This window comes from Scylla paramamosain, chromosome 4 (genome assembly GCF_035594125.1).
Source record: "Scylla paramamosain isolate STU-SP2022 chromosome 4, ASM3559412v1, whole genome shotgun sequence".
In the NCBI taxonomy this organism is placed as follows: Eukaryota; Metazoa; Arthropoda; class Malacostraca; order Decapoda; family Portunidae; genus Scylla; species Scylla paramamosain.
This window is the reverse complement of record NC_087154.1, coordinates 25,271,989-25,292,026: the sequence shown is the minus strand read 5'-3', so window position 1 is coordinate 25,292,026 and position 20,038 is coordinate 25,271,989. Positions and strand designations below refer to the sequence as shown.

Sequence of the window (20,038 nt, the reverse complement as noted above, 5' to 3'; positions counted from 1 at the left end):
GTGGTTAGCACACTCGGCTCACAACCAGGAAGGCCTGTGTTCAAATCCTGGGCGTGGTGAGGCAAATGGGCGAGCCTCTTAATGTGTAGCACCTGATCACCTAGCAGCAAGTAGGTATGGGATGTAACCTGAGGGGTTGTGAACTCGCTGTCCCAGTGTGTGGTGTGTCAGTGGTCTCAGTCCTACCCAAAGATCAGTCACTAGGAGCTCTGAGCTCTTTCTGTAGGGGAACGGCTGGCCAGGTTACCAGCAGATGACAGTAGGGGAATCACAGATGGGTGCAATATCTTGAACAAGAAAATATAATAACAGAAAAACAATTCGGTTTCAGGAAAGAGAGATCTTGCGTAACAAACTTACTGAGCTTTTATACAAGAGTAATAGATAAACTACAAGAGAGAGATGGTTGGGTTGATGCTGTCTATTTAGATCTGAAAAAAGCTTTTGATACAGTTCCACATAAAAGTCTCATATGGAAACTGGAACATTGAGGAGGGCTAAAAGGAAAAATACTTAAGTGGATGAAGGATTATCTCCAAGGTAGGAAAATGAGTACAGTAATCAGAGATAATAAATCAAGTTGGTGCGAAGTAACAAGCGGAGTACCACAAGGGTCTGTGTTGGCACCTATAATGTTTCAGGTCTATATAAATGATATGACGGTGGGTTTAAATAGCTACATTAATATGTTTGCAGATGATGCAAAATTGATGAAAGTAATAAAGAACCAAGAGGATTGTGAGGAACTACAGAGGGATATTGATAGAATTTATGAATGGAGTAAATGATGGAAATTAGAATTCAATATAAAGAAGTGCCATGTAATGGAGATGGGAAGAAGTAAAAGGAGACCTTCATGGGAGTATAAGATGGGAGGTATCACAATACCAAAGAGCAAAGAAGAAAAAGACTTGGGAGTAATAATTCAAGACCCGCTTTCACCAGAAAAACACATCAATGGAATATTTGGCTCTACATATAATTTGCTAGCAAATATCAGGGTGGCATTTAATTACCTAGACAAAGAAATGATGAAGAAAATCATAACACACATGATACGTCCCAAACTGGAATACGCAGCAGTGGTATGGTCTCCACACAAAAAGAAAGATATAAGGAAATTGGAAAGAATACAAAGAACAGCTACGAAAATGATACCTGAATTGGAAGACCTAAGTTACGAGGAAAGACTGGAAGAAATTGGATTACCAACACTGCAAGAAAGAAGGGAAAGAGGAGACCTGATAACAATGTTCAAATTAGTAAATGGCATGGAGAAGATAGACAGAGATGACCTAGTTGTAAAAGTGGAGGAAGGAGATAGACGTACAAGGGGACATATGAAGAAATTAAAGAAGAGTCATTGTTTGGGAGATATTAAGAAATACAGCTTTCCGCATCGAACGGTTGAAATATGGAATAACTTAAAAGAAGAGGTAGTTGCGGCAAAGAGTGTGCACATGTTTAAAGAGAAATTGGACAAATTCGGGTATGGAGACAGGACTAATTGAGCTTTGGCTCGGACCCTGTATTATACAACTAGGTAAATACAACTAGGTAAATACACACACACACACACACACCAGTCAATTTTTTTTTCAATTTTTTTTTTTTTTATTAATTAATTAATTTTTTTAACAAGAAAATCTAAATATCACAGTTGAATACATTTCTTAAAATGCTTTCCATGGTGGGGAATGGGGATGGGTAGAAATATACATACAGTAGGGTGTATGACAAAGAACATGATTTGTTCCAGTGTATCGTTTGTTATGGCAAATGTGGGTTATAGCAACTGACGAACCTATGGGAAAGAATTCATTGGTTCCAGGGAACCAGTAATTAATATTAAAAATTCCACAATTAAAAAGAAAAAAAATCATCAAAATAAGCACATTTACATTACTGTATTTGAGATAACACAACAAATATATACAAAACGCCCTCCTCTCCTCGAGTTTCATGTATTATCACCCTGAGTTTCACGCTGCTTTGACAAGTATAGGTCACATTTACCTACTGTCGGCATCATGCATAGACATGCAGGAAACCCCAATAAGTTGGAGTCCCCCCTCTCTCTCTCTCTCTCTCTCTCTCTCTCTCTCTCTCTCTCTCTCTCTCTCTCTCTCTCTCTCTCTCTCTCTCTCTCTCTCTCTCTCTCTCTCTCTCTCTCTCTCTCTCTCTCTCTCTCTCTCTCTCTCTCTCTCAAAGTAAGAACAGTCCTAAGGATTGCTGAGTAGAATGAGACTGATTGAGAATGAAAATTGAAATATATAAACGAGAGTGAGAGTAAGAAAGAAAGAAAAAATGACATAAGATGAAGGAGGAGGAGAGTGAGCAAATAAGATGGAGGAGGAGGTGGAGAGAGAGAGAGAGAGAGAGAGAGAGAGAGAGAGAGAGAGAGAGAGAGAGAGAGAGAGAGAGAGAGAGAGAGAGAGAGAGCAAAGTATCACTCCCTACTTCCTTATCTCTGACAGATAATGGGGAGGGGAGGTGACAGGGAGGGAGGTTTGAGACAAGAGGAAAGAAGAGAGGAAAGGGAAAAAAGGGACAGATGGTGGATAGGTGAGCAGCGGCTCTCACAGCTGGTGAGTTAGTCTTGCGAATTTTGCTATTCCAATTAAATATTTATTAAAACTTCAATGCGTTATTGCAGTTGTATGTTATAATGACCATGTGTTGTCGCATACCCTACTGTATGTGTACTACTTGGTTTGTACTAGGAGATAGAATTATTTTCTTATTTAATGGTGACATATGATGTGAGTGTGGTTGGATATATGTAAGGAAACTTGTTTGACATGAAAATGTTGAGGGGATGTGGTGGAAGTACTATATATAACCATTACCTGGTAGAGGAAGAGTTCATAGTAGAGGTAATGGTATGTGAGAACTACACCAGTTGGGTGTGGTTGAAGCTTTGAAAATGAGTGAATTGGGCAAAAGATAAAATTGTAAAATAACATAAGTAGATGGTAATTGGGATGCAGTGATAGAGTAAGGTTATGGTATTTAAGAAACAGAAGTGTACTTGTAGGACATAATTCATATGATTGAAAACAGGAGCATTGTTTTGCTTTTTCAGCAGACTTAAGAAATTATTTATTATTATTTATAACTCTTTCACTTTCACTTGTTGACAATTCCTTTGTATACAGTTTGTTTATGCCTGATATCTTAATTTTGTAAGGAAATGTTGGTTTCATTACAGTGGCTACAGTAGTGACATGGAAATGGGAGGACGTGGTCGGGGACGTGGAGGTCCTCGGGGCGGCCGAGGGAGAGGCGGTGGCAGAGGCAGTGACCGCTACAATAACGACCGTTCTGGAACTGGTAATACCTTGAGTGATTACATATCAAGTGCTGAAAAGAGGGGAGGTGGGAGAGGTGGGGGAGGTCGAGGTCATGAGGGCAGGGGGGTCATGAGGGCAGAGGTCATGATAGAGGAGGCCATGACAGTAGAGGTGATTATACCCGTCCCCCACCTGACCACAGAAATCACAGAGGAGGCAGTGCTGACAGAGGGGGAAGGCGAGAAAAAAGTAGCCTCAGCATTAGCAAATGACCTTCCTTGATGAGACAGACCATACTTGATGACCACTCAATGATTAGCTTGTCATTTGAAGTAAATTGTCTTTGACCACAATCATCTATGACTCAACTCACTGGCTATGTTCTTTATGCAAAATGGGGACTGTCTTAAGAAGACAATATTATTAAATGATTTCTCACTATCTATGACTTGTTTTTAATATTCTTGCATCAGAAGTAAATCCATACAATTGATGATTTTGAGGAAGCTAGCTGAAATTTAAAAAAATAAAATAAAAAATTATAAATGCTATTTAAATATATTTGCAAGGATGAAGTATTTTCTAAACAAACTACAGTTCCCCATGTGAACTTTTCTGATATCTTCAAGAATATGATGCACATACTTGAAAGATGATAATATAAAGAGATGGACTCTATTGACAAGACCTTGTCAATACATCCCCCACTATTGACAGAATGTGTCATGTTAACATCCAGTGTAAGGTAAGATATCAAATTACTCATCTGTTTTGAATCTTGTGCAGAGATTGAAATCTGCAGCTTCACCGTGGGCCAAGCAGCTCTTCTTGTTTTGTAGATTGCTGAGTGAATTCAGGCCAAATTTATGGAAGATCAACATAACCAGTATAATCTAGTACATTGGTAATCTTTCATGCTGTTAACAATATTGAATACAAGACTTACATGCCATATATGCTATTTGTAGTCATCTTGCTGTATGCATGCTGCAGTCCTCCCCCTTTATTTGCTCTGGTATTTTGATACATTGTGCATGAAATTAACAAAAGAGAACACTAACTTTTGACTTTTTTTTTTGTCTTCGTTATTTGCCTAACTGTTTTTTGTCATTCTTGTTCATCATAAATAATCCATTTTGCTTTTAGCATGTTTTGCATTATTCTTTAAATGCAGCATTCATAAGATCTATGATAGCAAAGTGACTGCATTAATGCTGGAGGTAAAATTATTCAACTCCTGCTCTCACTGTATAAAATATTGAGAATGGCATTCTTATCCAGACTTAACTATAGCCTAATATGTCCTAAGATATATGAATGTCTTAAATATACATGATATACAACAAGTAGAAATTTAACATGATATAGCTAATACAATCACTTATAGATTGTTAACAACCCTATTTAGTCTTTTCTTTCTTTTTTGCCCATAGCCTTTTCAAATGGATTTTTAAAATCTATCAAATATTGACACATGATATTTCAAATATTTGTTTGTTCCCGTATACTTGGCATATTGTTCTCTCTATATATTTTCTTTGGTCATTACTATTATCATCATTATTATTTTTTTTATTTGTATTTTACAATTTTTCTTTTATTTTGTTTCATTTATTTAGTTTTTGTGTGTTTTGTTTTTTGCATAAACTATCTAATTTTACAGTGAAATAATATTTTATTGCCTTGGTCATTGTTACAGTACCCAAGTTACCTCTCTCTCTCTCTCTCTCTCTCTCTCTCTCTCTCTCTCTCTCTCTCTCTCTCTCTCTCTCTCTCTCTCTCTCTCTCTCTCTCTCTCTCTCTCTCTCTCTCTCTCTCTCTCTCTCTCTCTCTCTCTCTCTCTCTCTCTCTCTCTCTCTCTCTCTCTCTCTCTCTCTCTCTCTCTCACACACACACACACACACACACACACACACACACACACACACACACACACACACACACACACACACACACACACACACACACACACACACAGAATAGATCCTCTCACTGGCAGTTGATGAATAGGATGAACATTTATCTCATTCCAAACATCTACTGCATAATTCTATGTATGTGATGTGTAAGTAAAGGGTATGTGTCCCTATTTTTCTTTTAAACATTTGTGCTCCGTCATCCTTGCTCAGTAGACATCATCTTTCTCCCTTTAATGATCCATATTATATAATGGATGATTTTTATTGCATAAAAGTAATAATTTCACAAGCATATGCTGCCACTATTTATTATTATCACTACTACTACTACTACTACTACTACTTCTGCTACTACTACTACTACTACTACTACTACTACTACTACTACTACTACTATTTACTTACAAGCTGGTGAGAGGATCTGTTTGGGTATATTGATCAAATACATAAATGACAGGAAAATGCTAGAGGGCAAGAGGTGAATGTTAGGGACCATAGTGTCATGCATGGTTTCTTAATTTCCAAACTTTAGCAATATTTGCCTTTAACCTTCCTGTCTTGGGCCTGTCTTGCTATCTTTGGCCCTAACACACACACATCAATATAATAAATATACATATGAACAGAAATGTACTTCATGGCTCTCATAGTGTGACAAACATCAGATATTTTTAGTTATAATAGTTTCATGCAGTGCTGGATGGATATCAAGAAAATGACTAAATTTTTTTGCAATAAGTACTGTATTTTCTTTTAAGAATTTTTCTTGTAAAATTAGGTATTATAGTGATGAGATTCATATAAGTATGTCAAGTTGAAAATGTATCTTAGATTTACCATGTCATGGATTTTAAATAGTTACTTACTTTCACAAATCCTTTAATTGAATCTGTGATTTCAGAAGAGTTAGGCATTTTTGTTATGAAGGGAAGTCTTGCAATTATAAGTTAACCATCAGTAAATCTTGAGATTTGGAGTTAACATTCTCTCTCTCTCTCTCTCTCTCTCTCTCTCTCTCTCTCTCTCTCTCTCTCTCTCTCTCTCTCTCTCTCTCTCTCTCTCTCTCTCTCTCTCTCTCTCTCTCTCTCTCTCTCTCTCTCTCTCTCTCTCTCTCTCTCTCTCTCTCTCTCTCTGCACAATTCAGCAAAAGGCTGAGTTTTGTAGTTTTGGGATGTAGATTAGGTTTGTCTTCTGTCACAACACTAAATAATCACAGTTATCATGTATTACAGAAAACATTTGATTATGAAAATCTCTCCAGTTCTAAATTTGCTTATTTCTTCCAAACACTGGCCACACTTTTTAAGTGAAATTATGGCTTTTTTTTTTTTTCTATGATAGTTTCTGACTTCTTGAGAAAGGACTATTATTATTCAAAGAAATTTTATATAGAACTTAGTTCATACTTTTATGATTCGGAGGTAATACGGTAAAAAGAATATTGCACATTTAGCTGTTTGTCATACTTGAACAGCATGAGTTACAGATACTTAAAACTTAATCTGCTGCTGACTTTGAAATTTACTTCTTAAATGTTAAGTAATACTTTTATCATTGTCATCTTCACAAATCAATTATTGTATTTACTTGTTAAAACTTTTAAGGAACATAGTAACAAGCTATTATAAAAACTGAACCACTTTTTTACAATTTTACAATTATAATTTGGCAGTGCTGGATTTAGTTTGATAAAAATATTGAGTATGGATTTGTTATGGGTCTACTGAAGAACTCCACAGACAGTTCTGCATCACATTATTGATGTATTGACATCATAATACTGAGTTGTCTTTATTGCTGTAACAATATAGAGTTGATGCAGTTTTACTATAATTGTTCTATGAGCTTTTTTAATTTTTTTGGTCAGTTACAACTAATATGGATTTATTCATGAACTGTGAGTGAAAGTAATGCTTTCATTAAAATAAGTAAAACGTAAAAAAAAAATTGCGGTGAAATAAAGAAATGCACACTACATGATTGTCTTGATATTAGCATGTTGTGGTTCATATAAAGTTTTAAAAATTTAACAATCACTTGGACCATATTTAATGATGATAATGATAATGATGATAATTATGATGATAACAGTAATCACAATAATAATAATGATTATTAAAAGAATGGGAGAAGTCCTGTTGAATAAAAACATCATTTACAGCATGGGTACGAGTGTACTTTAAAAATTTTTTTTACATTGTTTATATATATATATATATATATATATATATATATATATATATATATATATATATATATATATATATATATATATATATATATATATATATTTGTGTGTATGTATGGTCACATACATACTAACCATGAAGGAAACTTTCATCCAAAACATGCATGTTATGATCATTATTATTATTCAACAGTTTAGCAAAATAGTGAACCACAACAGTGTGCACGAGGAGTAGCTTGAGTGTGTTGTTCTTTATGGGAACTAATGGGACTAAGACAACTTCCTTCACTGTATTCACAACCACCATACACTTAACCACTGCTTCAGTTATTTGGGACTAAGATATAAAATTAAATGTCATAAATTGCATTCATGAATTATAATTCTGGCTAATTGCAGGATACATTATTTGCAACTTAGTCAAGAGTATATACATGACAAATGTATATACTTATATATATATATATATATATATATATATATATATATATATATATATATATATATATATATATATATATATATATATATATATATATATATATATTCTCACACTTGTCCCATATAATTAATCATCATCTTGGTTTGTGTGTTCTGCAGAAGTTAAGATTCCCCTTGGGTACAATAATTTCAACCCTTCTGAAATTATCCTTTCCAACTAATAGCTACTCTGTATTTACCCTGCTTTGTGTACATGACACTGGGATTAGCAGCACTAGATCTTTACAGCATGTACAGCAAAGGTTGGTATTAACAATGGTTGTTGCTAAATTCATGCACTAGGGAATGTCTTTCATCCAAGCAGACTTTCGATGTTGGTTTGTATAACAGATGAAATTACAGTTTGGGTATATCCCAATGTAATTTACATCTCACTGTAATGTAGATTGTGGAACTATAGGTAATGAGCTTGTTGGGAAGTTGTTCATTAACATGGGATTTGGAGCATACAGAAGTGTGAGCTGGATAATTATTAATGTGAATATTCTGATGTGGTGTAATATTTTAGGTTGACTATTATATCTTACTAAAATCTCTTATGTGTTTGGTAGCTCATGAATGGAATACTAAACCTGAAAGGAATTGGAATCCCACAATATATGAGGTTAGTGTTGGCAGCTGGACACCACCACCATGTATATTTTTCCACCTCCCAACACCTAGTATTGTTGTGAATGTATTTTGGCAGTCGAAAAAACATCTCTAACTTGAAGCTTGTACATAATGGGTATGATGTGTACTGTCAACATCAAATTTGATTATGTATTTGAATAGATTAAATTATCAGATGGTTTAACAAGTTGTATAGGCTGTATTGTTCTGTGGAAAATTATATAAAACAAATGCTGTGCTAAGAGATTGCAGTAATGCGTTTTTACTTGTAACTGCTATTATTATTTATGGACAATATTTCATTTTTGTAAAGCATGGTTGATTAACTTTCTGTCTCCTATCTACTTGTGTAAGAATGTTCTGGTGTATACGTATTTCTTTCACTTCTTCCATTTCTTTATATCTCATATTAACAGAAGACTCATTGCTTTGATATGAGTAAATTCATTCACACATTAAAGGTTTTGGCAGTTAGCCCTCAGAAAATGGTATATTGATTATAAGGATGGAATTTTTAAGTGATAACTTTTCCCATAATATGACCCTTCTGGTGGCTGGACATATGGAATAGATCCTCCTAAGTCTTCCTTGAATAAGGTAATGCCACATTCCAGAATGTGCCAGGGAACAACATCATTAGCCTCCTATCTCAAGTCAGATTCACTATTTTGAATCATGGTTAGTGTGCTGTAACTTTGGTACTACAGATTAGAAGTGGTAAATTATATAAAAAAAAAAATTGTAAATGTAGACTGCATAAAATTACACCTTTTTAATATAGTGAGCATCAGTTGTTTTTTTGTGCTATTCTTTAAGTTGATAAGTTTCTAATAAATAGTTAAAAAATATATGCAGTCATTATTATTATTATTGTTTATTATTATTATTATTATTATGAAAGTAAAGTAATAATAGTAACTTTTTCAGAGTTCATGTTTATCTTATATTAATGGTTAGAAGTAAAAGTTGAATAATTCCAGACTTGGAGATGGGAGAGAAATGACTGAGTGATGAGTACACAGCTTATCTATTAAAGATATATGTAACCAAACATCTTTAGACATGTAAAAAAACACAGTGGCTTTACCACTAGATTTATGTTCTTGGGAGTTTGAATATATGCCCATTCATTATAACAACCAGGAAGGCTATGGAAGATCAGCATTTATGACACTTGCAAAGTACAGCAGGCTCATAATACTTGTTTTGTGAAGTATTTCCTGATGTGACGTGTGTGTCAAAGACTATGGAATTTGCAGATGCCATTTCTGGATGCCCAAGGCATGTTTTGAAGGTGGCCAATGGCATGGAATGGTAGGTAGCAGCTGGGCACAAAATAAGCAAAATACCTTTGGTAGGAATTTGCTGTAACATTCCACAATATCTAGTCACTCCAAAAAGTCTAAACTACTAATACATTTATAATTGGCTTCAAGGGACTGGCTGTCTGCTTTCAGGTTTATCATGACAGCCTTTGTGTCTTTTTTTATTATTGTTATTATTATGAAGGGATGTATTTGTATCAAGTGTTTTCAGAATATTTAATTGGCAAAAGGTTATGGAAGTCACATAATGACTGTACAGTTGGTTTAGCTGAAGTTTTGATTGTGGTTATCCAGGCTTGGCATGTTCTGCAGAAATAAGGCATTACTTAAGGACGCTTGCAATTGTCAAAGATGATGCAGATATTCAATGATAATGACGCTTGTAATCACCAGACACTAGCTAAGTGAAAACTAGCTACTGGAATATAAAATCCTTTCTGTACTACTTGTTTGCAGATAGTGTTTTCTTAATAAAAAGAAGCAAGTTAACTTTTGTTTTACGCAATAACCTTTACTAGTCTTACATCAAATTTTTAAGAAATAAATTTCGTAAGTTTCAAAGCTTCAGGATACACTCACCATACTGCTGTGAAGGATGTTGGGAGAATCACGTGGTTAACTGGTGGTGGTGGCGGCAAAATTAACCTTACAAATGTGGACTTTCTTCATTATAGTGCCTTCTCATCTAATTAAGATTTAGTCCTGGCATGCTGTGTGCAATTAGTGTAAAATTAACATTGCTGACATGGGTGGAAGACTTTTCTTAATTTTTACATGCATATTTTGATTTACTTTTTGGTTGTGTTTTTTTGGTGTATAGTATTCAAGGTAAAAGCGATACTTTGCATTGTAAGAGTGACAATCAATTATTCATATGTTTATTGTTATGTAAATATTTAGGAAAAATTAGTCACCTAAAAGTTTTGGTATCACAAGTAAAAATGTATTAATTTGTCAGTAACAAGCTCAGACATAAACATGTTTATAAGTATTATCTGTCCTTATTGACTGTGTGAGGTTTCATATGCATTTACTACATATGTAAAAATAACCTATACCACTGAAAATAAGTCATACTTAAAAAAAAAATATAAAAAAATGTATATCATGTGCACTTTTTTTTTTTATTTATTTTTTCCAAAGTTAGTATTATAGTAGAGCACTGACCGATTATTTTAGAATGAAGGGGGTAGAAGCACATCCTCATTCAGTGCTAGATTTTTGCTTGCTAGAGGAACTTGAAAACTTTTATGTTCTCTTATTTAAGTAGTTCTATTGTACAAATATACTTCTCTTTTTCTTAGTTTTCAATCATTATGTTAATGGTATAAAGTATTATTTATTTTGGTTTCATATTTTCTCATGAAATTAGTAGTATTTCTTAGGTTATTAGTATTTATAAATGTAAGCATTCACCTGCAAAGATAAGTATTTTGTAATTCATGTGATCCCATCTTATCTCTGATGTAGATATTATAACAGCAAGGATCACAGGTTTTTTGTATAAAAACTAGACACCTTCCCAGAGTCATTAGTATTTATTTTGTTAGCTACAAAGCAGTTAACTAATTGTAACAATCCACCATCATCAATTATTCTGTTTTATTAATAATAAGAGTTGCTCCTCAGGAGTAAAAACTCAGCTGATGTTTCAGCACAGTAATAGAATTCTGGAACTTAACTATGACAGGATAACAAAAAGTATCCTGTCACAGAGCTAATGAATGATGATAACCAATACCATTTTTACACATGATATGGATAGATTTGCTTTTTATATTTTTTTAAAATTTTGCATCTTACTTTTTCAAATAAAAAATGCCTATATTGGAGCAGTCATACAAAAAGAATACTGCTAATATATTTTATGTATTTATTTAATTATTTTTATTTATTTATTTATTTATTTATTTATTTATTTATTTATTTACTTATTTTTGCCAGATAGATGGTTACTCATCAATTGTCTCATGCCTATACAGTAAATACCTGGTGAAAGATGCTAATTTTTTTCATATTTTGATAATTTGTTTTCATATAATTTTCTTAAGGTAAAAAAAAAAGATTCCACTTATATAACTACATGATTTAGTAACACCTTGTTCATAGATCCTTCAAAATTACAAATATGTTCAAATTTTAGTGTAAAATTTTCACTTAAGTCAAAATAAGTTTAATATTTAGATAAATTGAGCTGTCAGACCTCCCCAAGTGTCTATATTAGTCTTTATTCAAGTATTTGTTTCTGCTTTTAGTAAAAAAAATACATTGATTTGAGGATTAAATAAATATATGTAAATTAAAAGAGAAAATAATCTAGTGTAAACAAACAGAAGTGCATTTTGTAACAAAGAACATTTACTTATGAATTAGAGCATTTGAAAGCTCTAGGTTTAGTACTTTTAGCTTGTGCAAAAAAAAAGCCACACCTATAAGTCTTCTTACCATACATGCAGTGTCACTTATGTTCATAGATTTGTCTTGTCAAACAAGTGGCAGTTACAGTAATGCCAACTTCATACTTTTCTGCACTATAATACTAAAATAATTTTTGTGTGTTTTATATTGCTAAAGCAGCCCGATTTCTCAAGCATTTCCCCAGCACAGTTTTACAGTTAATTGTTGAGTGACTTGTTATATTGGCTATTGAACACAAAGCTGCTAATTTATATTGAAGAGAAGGATGATATAGATAATTGTATTAGCCTCCTTTTCATAAAGATCATGAAAGTAGTATATACTTTAAGGTACTTTGTATTTTCTTGTTGAGATATGTTCAGCTTCAAAGAAGGACAGTCATGAGTACATACAGTATTAAGATCCTCTGGAGGGAAGTTTTTTTGTTATGTGCAGTGCTCATGTGAACTTCTGTGGAAGCTAAAATAAGTTATCAAGGGTAAGCGAACATGTCTTAAATTGTAGCCCATCACATATACAGTTATACCACTTATAACATGCTTGTATTTCACAGTTCTCAATGATGGAGGCATTTCTAAGGCTGACTCCTTGTTCATGAGATCTAATGAACATTTTGAGAAGGAAACTGTATTTTGATCTTATTGCATGTTAATATTTCAGCATTGTGTCACCTATGTTGGCACTATTTTGTTTATGGAAACCATGCACTATTTTTGTCTCAAGTATGTAAACCATATTCTAGTAGCACATATGGGGTATTCAGTTTTTATTATCATAGCAGAATGGGCAAAGGTAAGATGGTTGCCATAAGACTTTCTTCTTCTTTCAATTTTAAATAACTCTGAGCTTATAAAAAAGAATAAATGGAAAACTAAGATTCACATGCAAGTCAGTGAGAGATTATATATATATTTTCTTATTTTTGTAGTGTCAATTTCTTGGTGACTACTCATATACCTTTACATTTTAAATAATAATGCAGTGCATCAGTGTTCAATTTGTCTGTCTGTAAGTTAGGAGGTAAGAGTTCAATTTTATAAAATCTCTGTGTTAAAGCTCATCTAATAGGTTCACATGTTTACAAATACTAATATTCATTAGTATCATATACTTAATGACTTAAAAACCTCAAACAACTGATAATAAGTTTACTACTTTGAGAATTCTTAATTTCTTTCTTGAAAGGATGAAAATATACAATTGAATACATTAAATATGCAAAAAAGCATTAAAGATAATGATTTAGAATAACTAAAGTAACTTGCACCTTTGCCATTTTTGGTATAACAGAAGAATTACTGATAAAGGGAAAAATTGTATGTGACTTCTTTTCAAACATTATCCTGTGATTTTGTTTCTGTACAGTGACATAAATTGTCAATAATTTGACAGCTTTTCTTTTCATATGAAGATAGTAAAGTAAAAATTATTCAAGCAGCTATTGCCAGAACACTTGAATGTATAATGTATTCAAAGAACTTATGGGAATATATCTGTTAAATCATAAACCTTGCAGGACGATGGTCACGTCAGGCAACTCCAGAGTGGGATGAAGGTGATGCATCACTACCACCCAGGACTGCACGGCGGCACAATGAAGAGCGGAGACGAGTTGCAGATGAGGAGGAGACAGTATTAGATGCTGCAGAGACTGGAAGTGTTGGAAGTATTGATAGAGGTATGTTGCTTCAGTGTTAAAACTATACAGTGGGGACCTATAATAAGTTAATTTCTCTCTCTCTCTCTCTCTCTCTCTCTCTCTCTCTCTTCCTCTCTCTCCTCTCCTCATCTCTCTCTCTCTCTCTCTCTCTCTCTCTCTCTCTCTCTTCTCTCTCTCTCTCTCTCTCTCTCTCTCTCTCTCTCTCTCTCTCCTCTCTCTCTCTCTCTCTCTCTTAAAGTATGTGCATTTAACAATAATTCATTCCAGGCTCAGTTAAAACTCAATTTGCCATGCAGCAGTAGATTATGCATTAAAAACAAACACCTTATTTTACATATTGGTAATTTTGGTTACATTTAAGGAAATAATGTTTGTTCAAGGAAACCTTTCCTTGTGAATCTGGATTCACTGTATATTTTGAGTCATATTTCTCCTGTTTCCCACACTTTATGTAGTCTACATTGATGGCTTGTAATGAACATTCTTGAAATGAATTTTTACATTACAAACAGTTTTTGCTGAGTAGATAAGAATTTATGTAACAAATGTGGAATAGGTTTGTCTCATTAAATTTCAGGAATCCATTGAGTTTTGCTCTTAAAAAGATAACTTCTTTGAAGAACTTCACTGTTTTGAAAAATTTCTTTTCTTGGAAAATCTTACTATTGTGAAAATTTAAATGGCAGAAAGATACATAATATGTATGTATAACTAACAGACTGACATTAACAGGTCAGTGATATAGCTCAGTAGCAATGAGAGAATGAGATATCCGCCCTTGTGATACTTGACTAACAGCATATTTTGACTTTTTGTTTATTAGCTTTTCACTTTTAAAAGGAAAAATGCTTAGCAGATGTGTAAATGTTGAATTTGGCATTATCCGGATGTGCATCTAAACTGTTTTGCCTCATTGATATTATCAGCTAACAAGCTAACAGGGTGTTTTTGTCACCATTCCACCCACTGTCGTTACTGCATCACTCTCATTTAATGACTTCTCACCTTGTTTGGTTTTAGCATGAGTAATATTCTAAGTACTGTTGAGATGATGTCACTGATCCCATTAGTACAATCTTTATTTATTTTTTTTTATCAAAAAACTTGGGGACCAGACACAGGACATTTAAAAACATTATAATTTTAAAAAATTAACTTTTTTTTAATACAGTGGTAACATGGTACTCAGACTTTATTAATTCCAGAAGGCTGTTTGATTAATGATTTTCTCTCTCTCTCTCTCTCTCTCTCTCTCTCTCTCTCTCTCTCTCTCTCTCTCTCTCTCTCTCTCTCTCTCTCTCTCTCTCTCTCTCTCTCTCTCTCTCTCTCTCTCTCTCTCTCTCTCTCTCTCTCTCTCTCTCTCTCTCTCTCTCTCTCTCTCTCTCTCTCTCTCTCTCTCTCTCTCTAAATAAAGAGAAAGGACTTATTTTCTTTGATTCAGTTGAGATACTCATGTGCATGATGTTTCTGCGTCACATTTGTTTTGTCTAGTTTGTTTGTCAAATGCTCAACTACTGAGTGATAAAAAATAAATAAAGCATTTAAAAGCAGAATTGTTCAAGTGCTGTAGTATATAGTATCAATCCATAACAATATTTGTACTTAATTTTTTATTTTTATTACTATTTATTTATTTATTTATTTATTTATTTAGTTATTTATTTTTAGTAAAGCTTTAAACCTAAGCTGCTACAAAGTAACAGTACATCAATAGTTGCACTTACTAATGGGTACTGGACATTATGTTGTGATGTATCACCTTCAAAACAGGTGGTAATAACCCGTGCTGAAATCAATCCAAGTGGGAAGGTGTTGGTGCCACCTTGCTGTCAAGAAAGGTAAAATATCAGGCACCAAGAGCTCAGGTGTTTTGTCCTCACCCAAACTTCATCTTGGTAGGATGAGAAGAAAACACCACAACTTCTGGTGCCTCACCTTTTGACTCCCAAAGGTGAGGTGTCACTGATGCCCTCCTTTTAAGGTTCAGTTTCAGTGTAAAGTCTGTCTTTGTAGTGATGTGCTGTCATAGCCAAGGGAGATGATGCGACATGTAAAAAATATAGGTCGTGGAACTGTTATAATCCTAAAACACTACAAATTTTTAAAATTACTTGCTATTTAGTATTTTGTCAGGTGTACACGTCTCCTAGTGTAAACTATTCGCTGCAGGTGACAGACACGGAATCAGCTAATACCTGAAGACAGGATGGCTCTATATCAAGCCAAACACTTCACTTTGCTTCCTCCAGCTTGAAAATACTACATTACAACACTAGTGTTGTAGTGGCAGAGCTTCTTTTCCATTAGTGCCCAAAGGTTTTCTTTGGAATTTAGGTCTGGGGAATTTCCAGACAAGTCAATAAAGAAGTCACTCACAGTCCCAAAGCCAGTCTATCATGTCCTTAACAAGTGACATGGAGTGCTGTCTTGCAGAAAAAGTTTGTTTGACATTTTTCAAGACTCAGGCAAATGGTTCAATAAAAATTCTATGTAGTTATCCTTGTTCATATAAATATTTCTTGGGAGCACCACAATATCTCCAATACCATAATAAGAAAATCAGTCCCAGACCATGATTGTATTAAGGCGCTTGGTGACACCATGTGTCATGTGTCATGAGGGTCACTTCCTGCAGAATGGTACACGTGGCCACTTGCTGCCACTCACTAAAAAAAATAGCCTCATCACTCGAAAGTATGTTTTGCCACTTGTCCAAAGTCAAGTTACTTAACTTTTTTTTTTTGCAAAATATCACCTGATTTTTTTTATTTGCCTGTCAGTTAAGAATGGTTTTGGTCACGCCTTGCAGCTGCGGTAGCCCAAGTCAGCGTGGAGGCGCCGCTGAACTGTTCTGAGAGACACCTCACCGAGCAGAGCAGGGTTCGTTTTTCTTTCATTCTTTTGCTGTCAAACAAAGGGCATTGTCTGTCTGTTTATTCATAATGTTCAAAGTGTGGGTGGATTTCTTGCGCATTATACCAGGACATTTCTTGTGGTTGGTCATGAGTGACTGCCTGCCAACATGATAGTATTTCACTCAATGCTGCACTGTTCTTAGCTTGACACCTGTAATATTTGAAAATTCCTTGGAGATGGTGTCCTTCTTTGAATAAGGACACTATAGAACATAAATTTATGTTGTCACCATTGACAGGTGTTGTATTAGCCATTGTTGTTTATCAGGCACAAATTAGTCACTTGGGTATTGCAGATTTCGCCACACAGATTAGTTTTCCCTACAAAAAGTGACAGCACAGATAGATGACAAGTGGACACTGACAGTTACAAAATGCTAGATAAACAATAAGTTCTGTTAATTTTAGCTGGAAATTTTAAACGGCACCAGGGGAATTTACACCCAGCCATAGAATGAGATCTTCCTTGGTGTTGACTGTACTATATTTGTCACCTGTCCTGTGCTGAGAGTTAATAAAGTCATTGCTGTTGAGGTTGGGTTAAAACACCAGAACTAGTGTCTCACCTTCTCACTGCATGTAGCAAGGTGGCACGGATGCTCTGCTTGGATTCAGAGGCAATGCAAGATATTACTACGCAGTGATATGTATTGTCCCTCCATGCTATTAGATTTGGTTAGAGGAAGCCAGTGAAGAAAATGGCAATGTAGCCTAGAAATGTGGAGAATAATGTTTTATTCAGTAATGGTGTAGTTTTATAATTGTGAAATCTGGAACTCTTCATGTTTCACTTGTGAAATCTGGAACTCTTTATGTTTCTGCATTTCCCCAATCTTACAACTGGAACAGTTTCAAAAGAGGAGTATCAAAATGCTCTGGAAAATAAATTTCCCTTTCTCTGTTATCCCTGGTTGTGTTTTGGGAACCATTATGAATGGTATTTTTTTCTTGGCCACTCTCCCTAATAGAAAAAAAATATTTTGATTTATTGTACTGAATAAAAAAATAGTGCATAGGTACCACTATTGCCAATAAGAAAGATAAATTGCCACTTTCTTATGTACCTAAACTATTTGCTTCTTTCAGCAACTCATTCTTTTGTGTTGCAGCAGCTCATAATCATTAAACATTGTTAGGTTCTCAGGGTTATTAGAGCCAAGTGATGCAACAGGGTCATTAGGTGTTACACAACTTTACTATTCCTTTGTTTACAAAATGATTGGTAGGGAGACAGTAGCTTCAGCAATGACTCATTGCAACAACTTACAGAGCAGTCATTCCCTTAGACTGCAAAGCATATTGTAAAAAAACATGATATGTTCATCAGTGTTAAAAGACAAATTCATTTCTATATATGAATAGAAAAGGAAAGACTTATTCAGCATGTTTTTTTGGTTAGAGATAGTGGTGGACACTGGCAATCAGCATAGTGCCACATCACCAAAAGCCATCCCTTTTATCATTTTGCATGCATCAGCTCCTAAATGGAAGAATAAATTCACTTTTTTCACCTTATGAAAGTAAATTTGTGATAACATGGAACCTTAGTTCGTTCTGGTTATGCCTGTCTCTGTTTGATACTAAACAGACTTTGATGTTCAGATGATCTCCATCACCATTGGTTGACCAGTTGTTTGCTTCCCTTCTTTTAAGATTTTCACATCGGTTGCAATGCTATGTGAGCCACACTATGCAGCAGATGCACACATGTGATGCTTGCTATGGAAATGTACACACTGGAAACTGTCTGCTAACAATTTTCAAACTAAGAGCACTTTTCACACTCAGTCTTTTGGTCACAGCAATGGGAGACTGTTTCCTGGCATCCTAAAAGGTAGATGAGGAGGAGTTACTAATGTTGATTGTAGTAATGAACAAGATAAAAAAAAAGAAGCAGATATGAAAAGGCCAGAGTTTGGTGAATATCATCATCACATTCAAGAGCTGGAAATGGATGAAGAAAAATTTAGACAATATTTCTGATTGTTTCCCCTTTCAGTTCACTGAATTCCTCTCACTCAGAATTAAACATCAAGAAGCAGGACACCAGTTACATTTAATGGGTGTAGCATGGAGTGGCTGGGCACAAATCCCAGTGACCATTGACAGGTGTGAGCAAAGCTATGTCAGGAAAAATTGCTGGCCAGGCAAAGCTTGGGAAAGTTACACAAGCCATGTTGCAGGTATTGTTTGCATAGCTTCACTGGCAATGTGAACAGCCTCGTACAAAATAACTCGGCGATTGAAAGCCATGTAGTTTCACACCGCTAGCACAGTGTGGTTAGTGTAGCACTGCAACCAGTGTGAAATGGTCTTTATTCTCTGTATTGTGCCATCACACATCTTGTACAGCACTCTTAGAAGTCAGTAACACTGATCATTGATACTTATCACTTGTTTAAACACCACCAAATGTGAGAAGATATAAAAATGATAGTAATGCAATGACATTGGTGGTTTGATAGGTAATCCTTCATGGTGCCAGCTAACTTATGACACCAAAATGACTGCCAAGCAATGTTGAATGCTGAAATCTGCTACACCTGTTAAGCATCTTACACTTGGCTCGAAGAGTTCATTAGCTGTTTAATCAATTTTCTCATTTATAAAAATATAGGTACTTATGTTTATACAATGACATGCATGGGTATTTTATGATGGAGAACAGTGCAGAATGACAGGTAAAGGTTTCCTTGGGCAAAGATTTTTTTCAACTTGATCAGAACAATCCAAATTAAACTGTTTTATTACTTTATTATATTTTTTTTTTCATTTATGTTTGTATTTATTATTTTTATGTATTTATTCCCTGAGCGGAGCGAAGGGTTTTTAATTTTGTTACTGCACGTCTCTACAACCCACCACTCTGCCTGGCCCCTTGAGGGTACAATGATGATTTGGCCAGGAGCACCTTTTGGTGTCAACTGCATATGAAAATTGCGATTTCAATCTCAGAAACACCTCCTAGTAGGTAGCTTTTGACAGCACATCTTTCTTATTTTATGATATTTCTTCATCAGATCCACCGTTTTGCTGTATTTTGTAACTTCTGATGTATCAGAATGTGAGTGAAGGTTTCTGCCTTGCAACTTGCACGATGATCACCTCATCACTACAGATCGAGCTTGACCGCACAAAATGTGTGAATTATTTGCCATAACTCACTTCATATACAGAGTAATCAGTTTTGGTTGACACCATCAGACT

At 34.6% G+C, this 20,038-nt stretch overlaps 1 protein-coding gene across 6 annotated transcripts in view; it reads left to right on the top strand.

Moving 5' to 3' along the window:
* Positions 1-20,038, top strand: part of LOC135099911 (fragile X messenger ribonucleoprotein 1 homolog) — a 71,956-nt gene that overhangs the window by 39,182 nt on the left and 12,736 nt on the right. For 3 of the 6 annotated variants that reach the window (XM_064002602.1, XM_064002605.1, XM_064002606.1), the window contains exons 9-10: positions 3,202-3,333; positions 13,773-13,934. In XM_064002602.1, the coding sequence (XP_063858672.1) occupies positions 3,202-3,333; positions 13,773-13,934 (294 nt within the window). Of the gene's footprint in view, positions 1-3,201; positions 3,334-13,772; positions 13,935-16,696; positions 16,797-20,038 lie in introns of all 6 variants that reach the window. The other 3 variants (XR_010268436.1, XM_064002604.1, XM_064002603.1) reach the window with 3 other exon arrangements.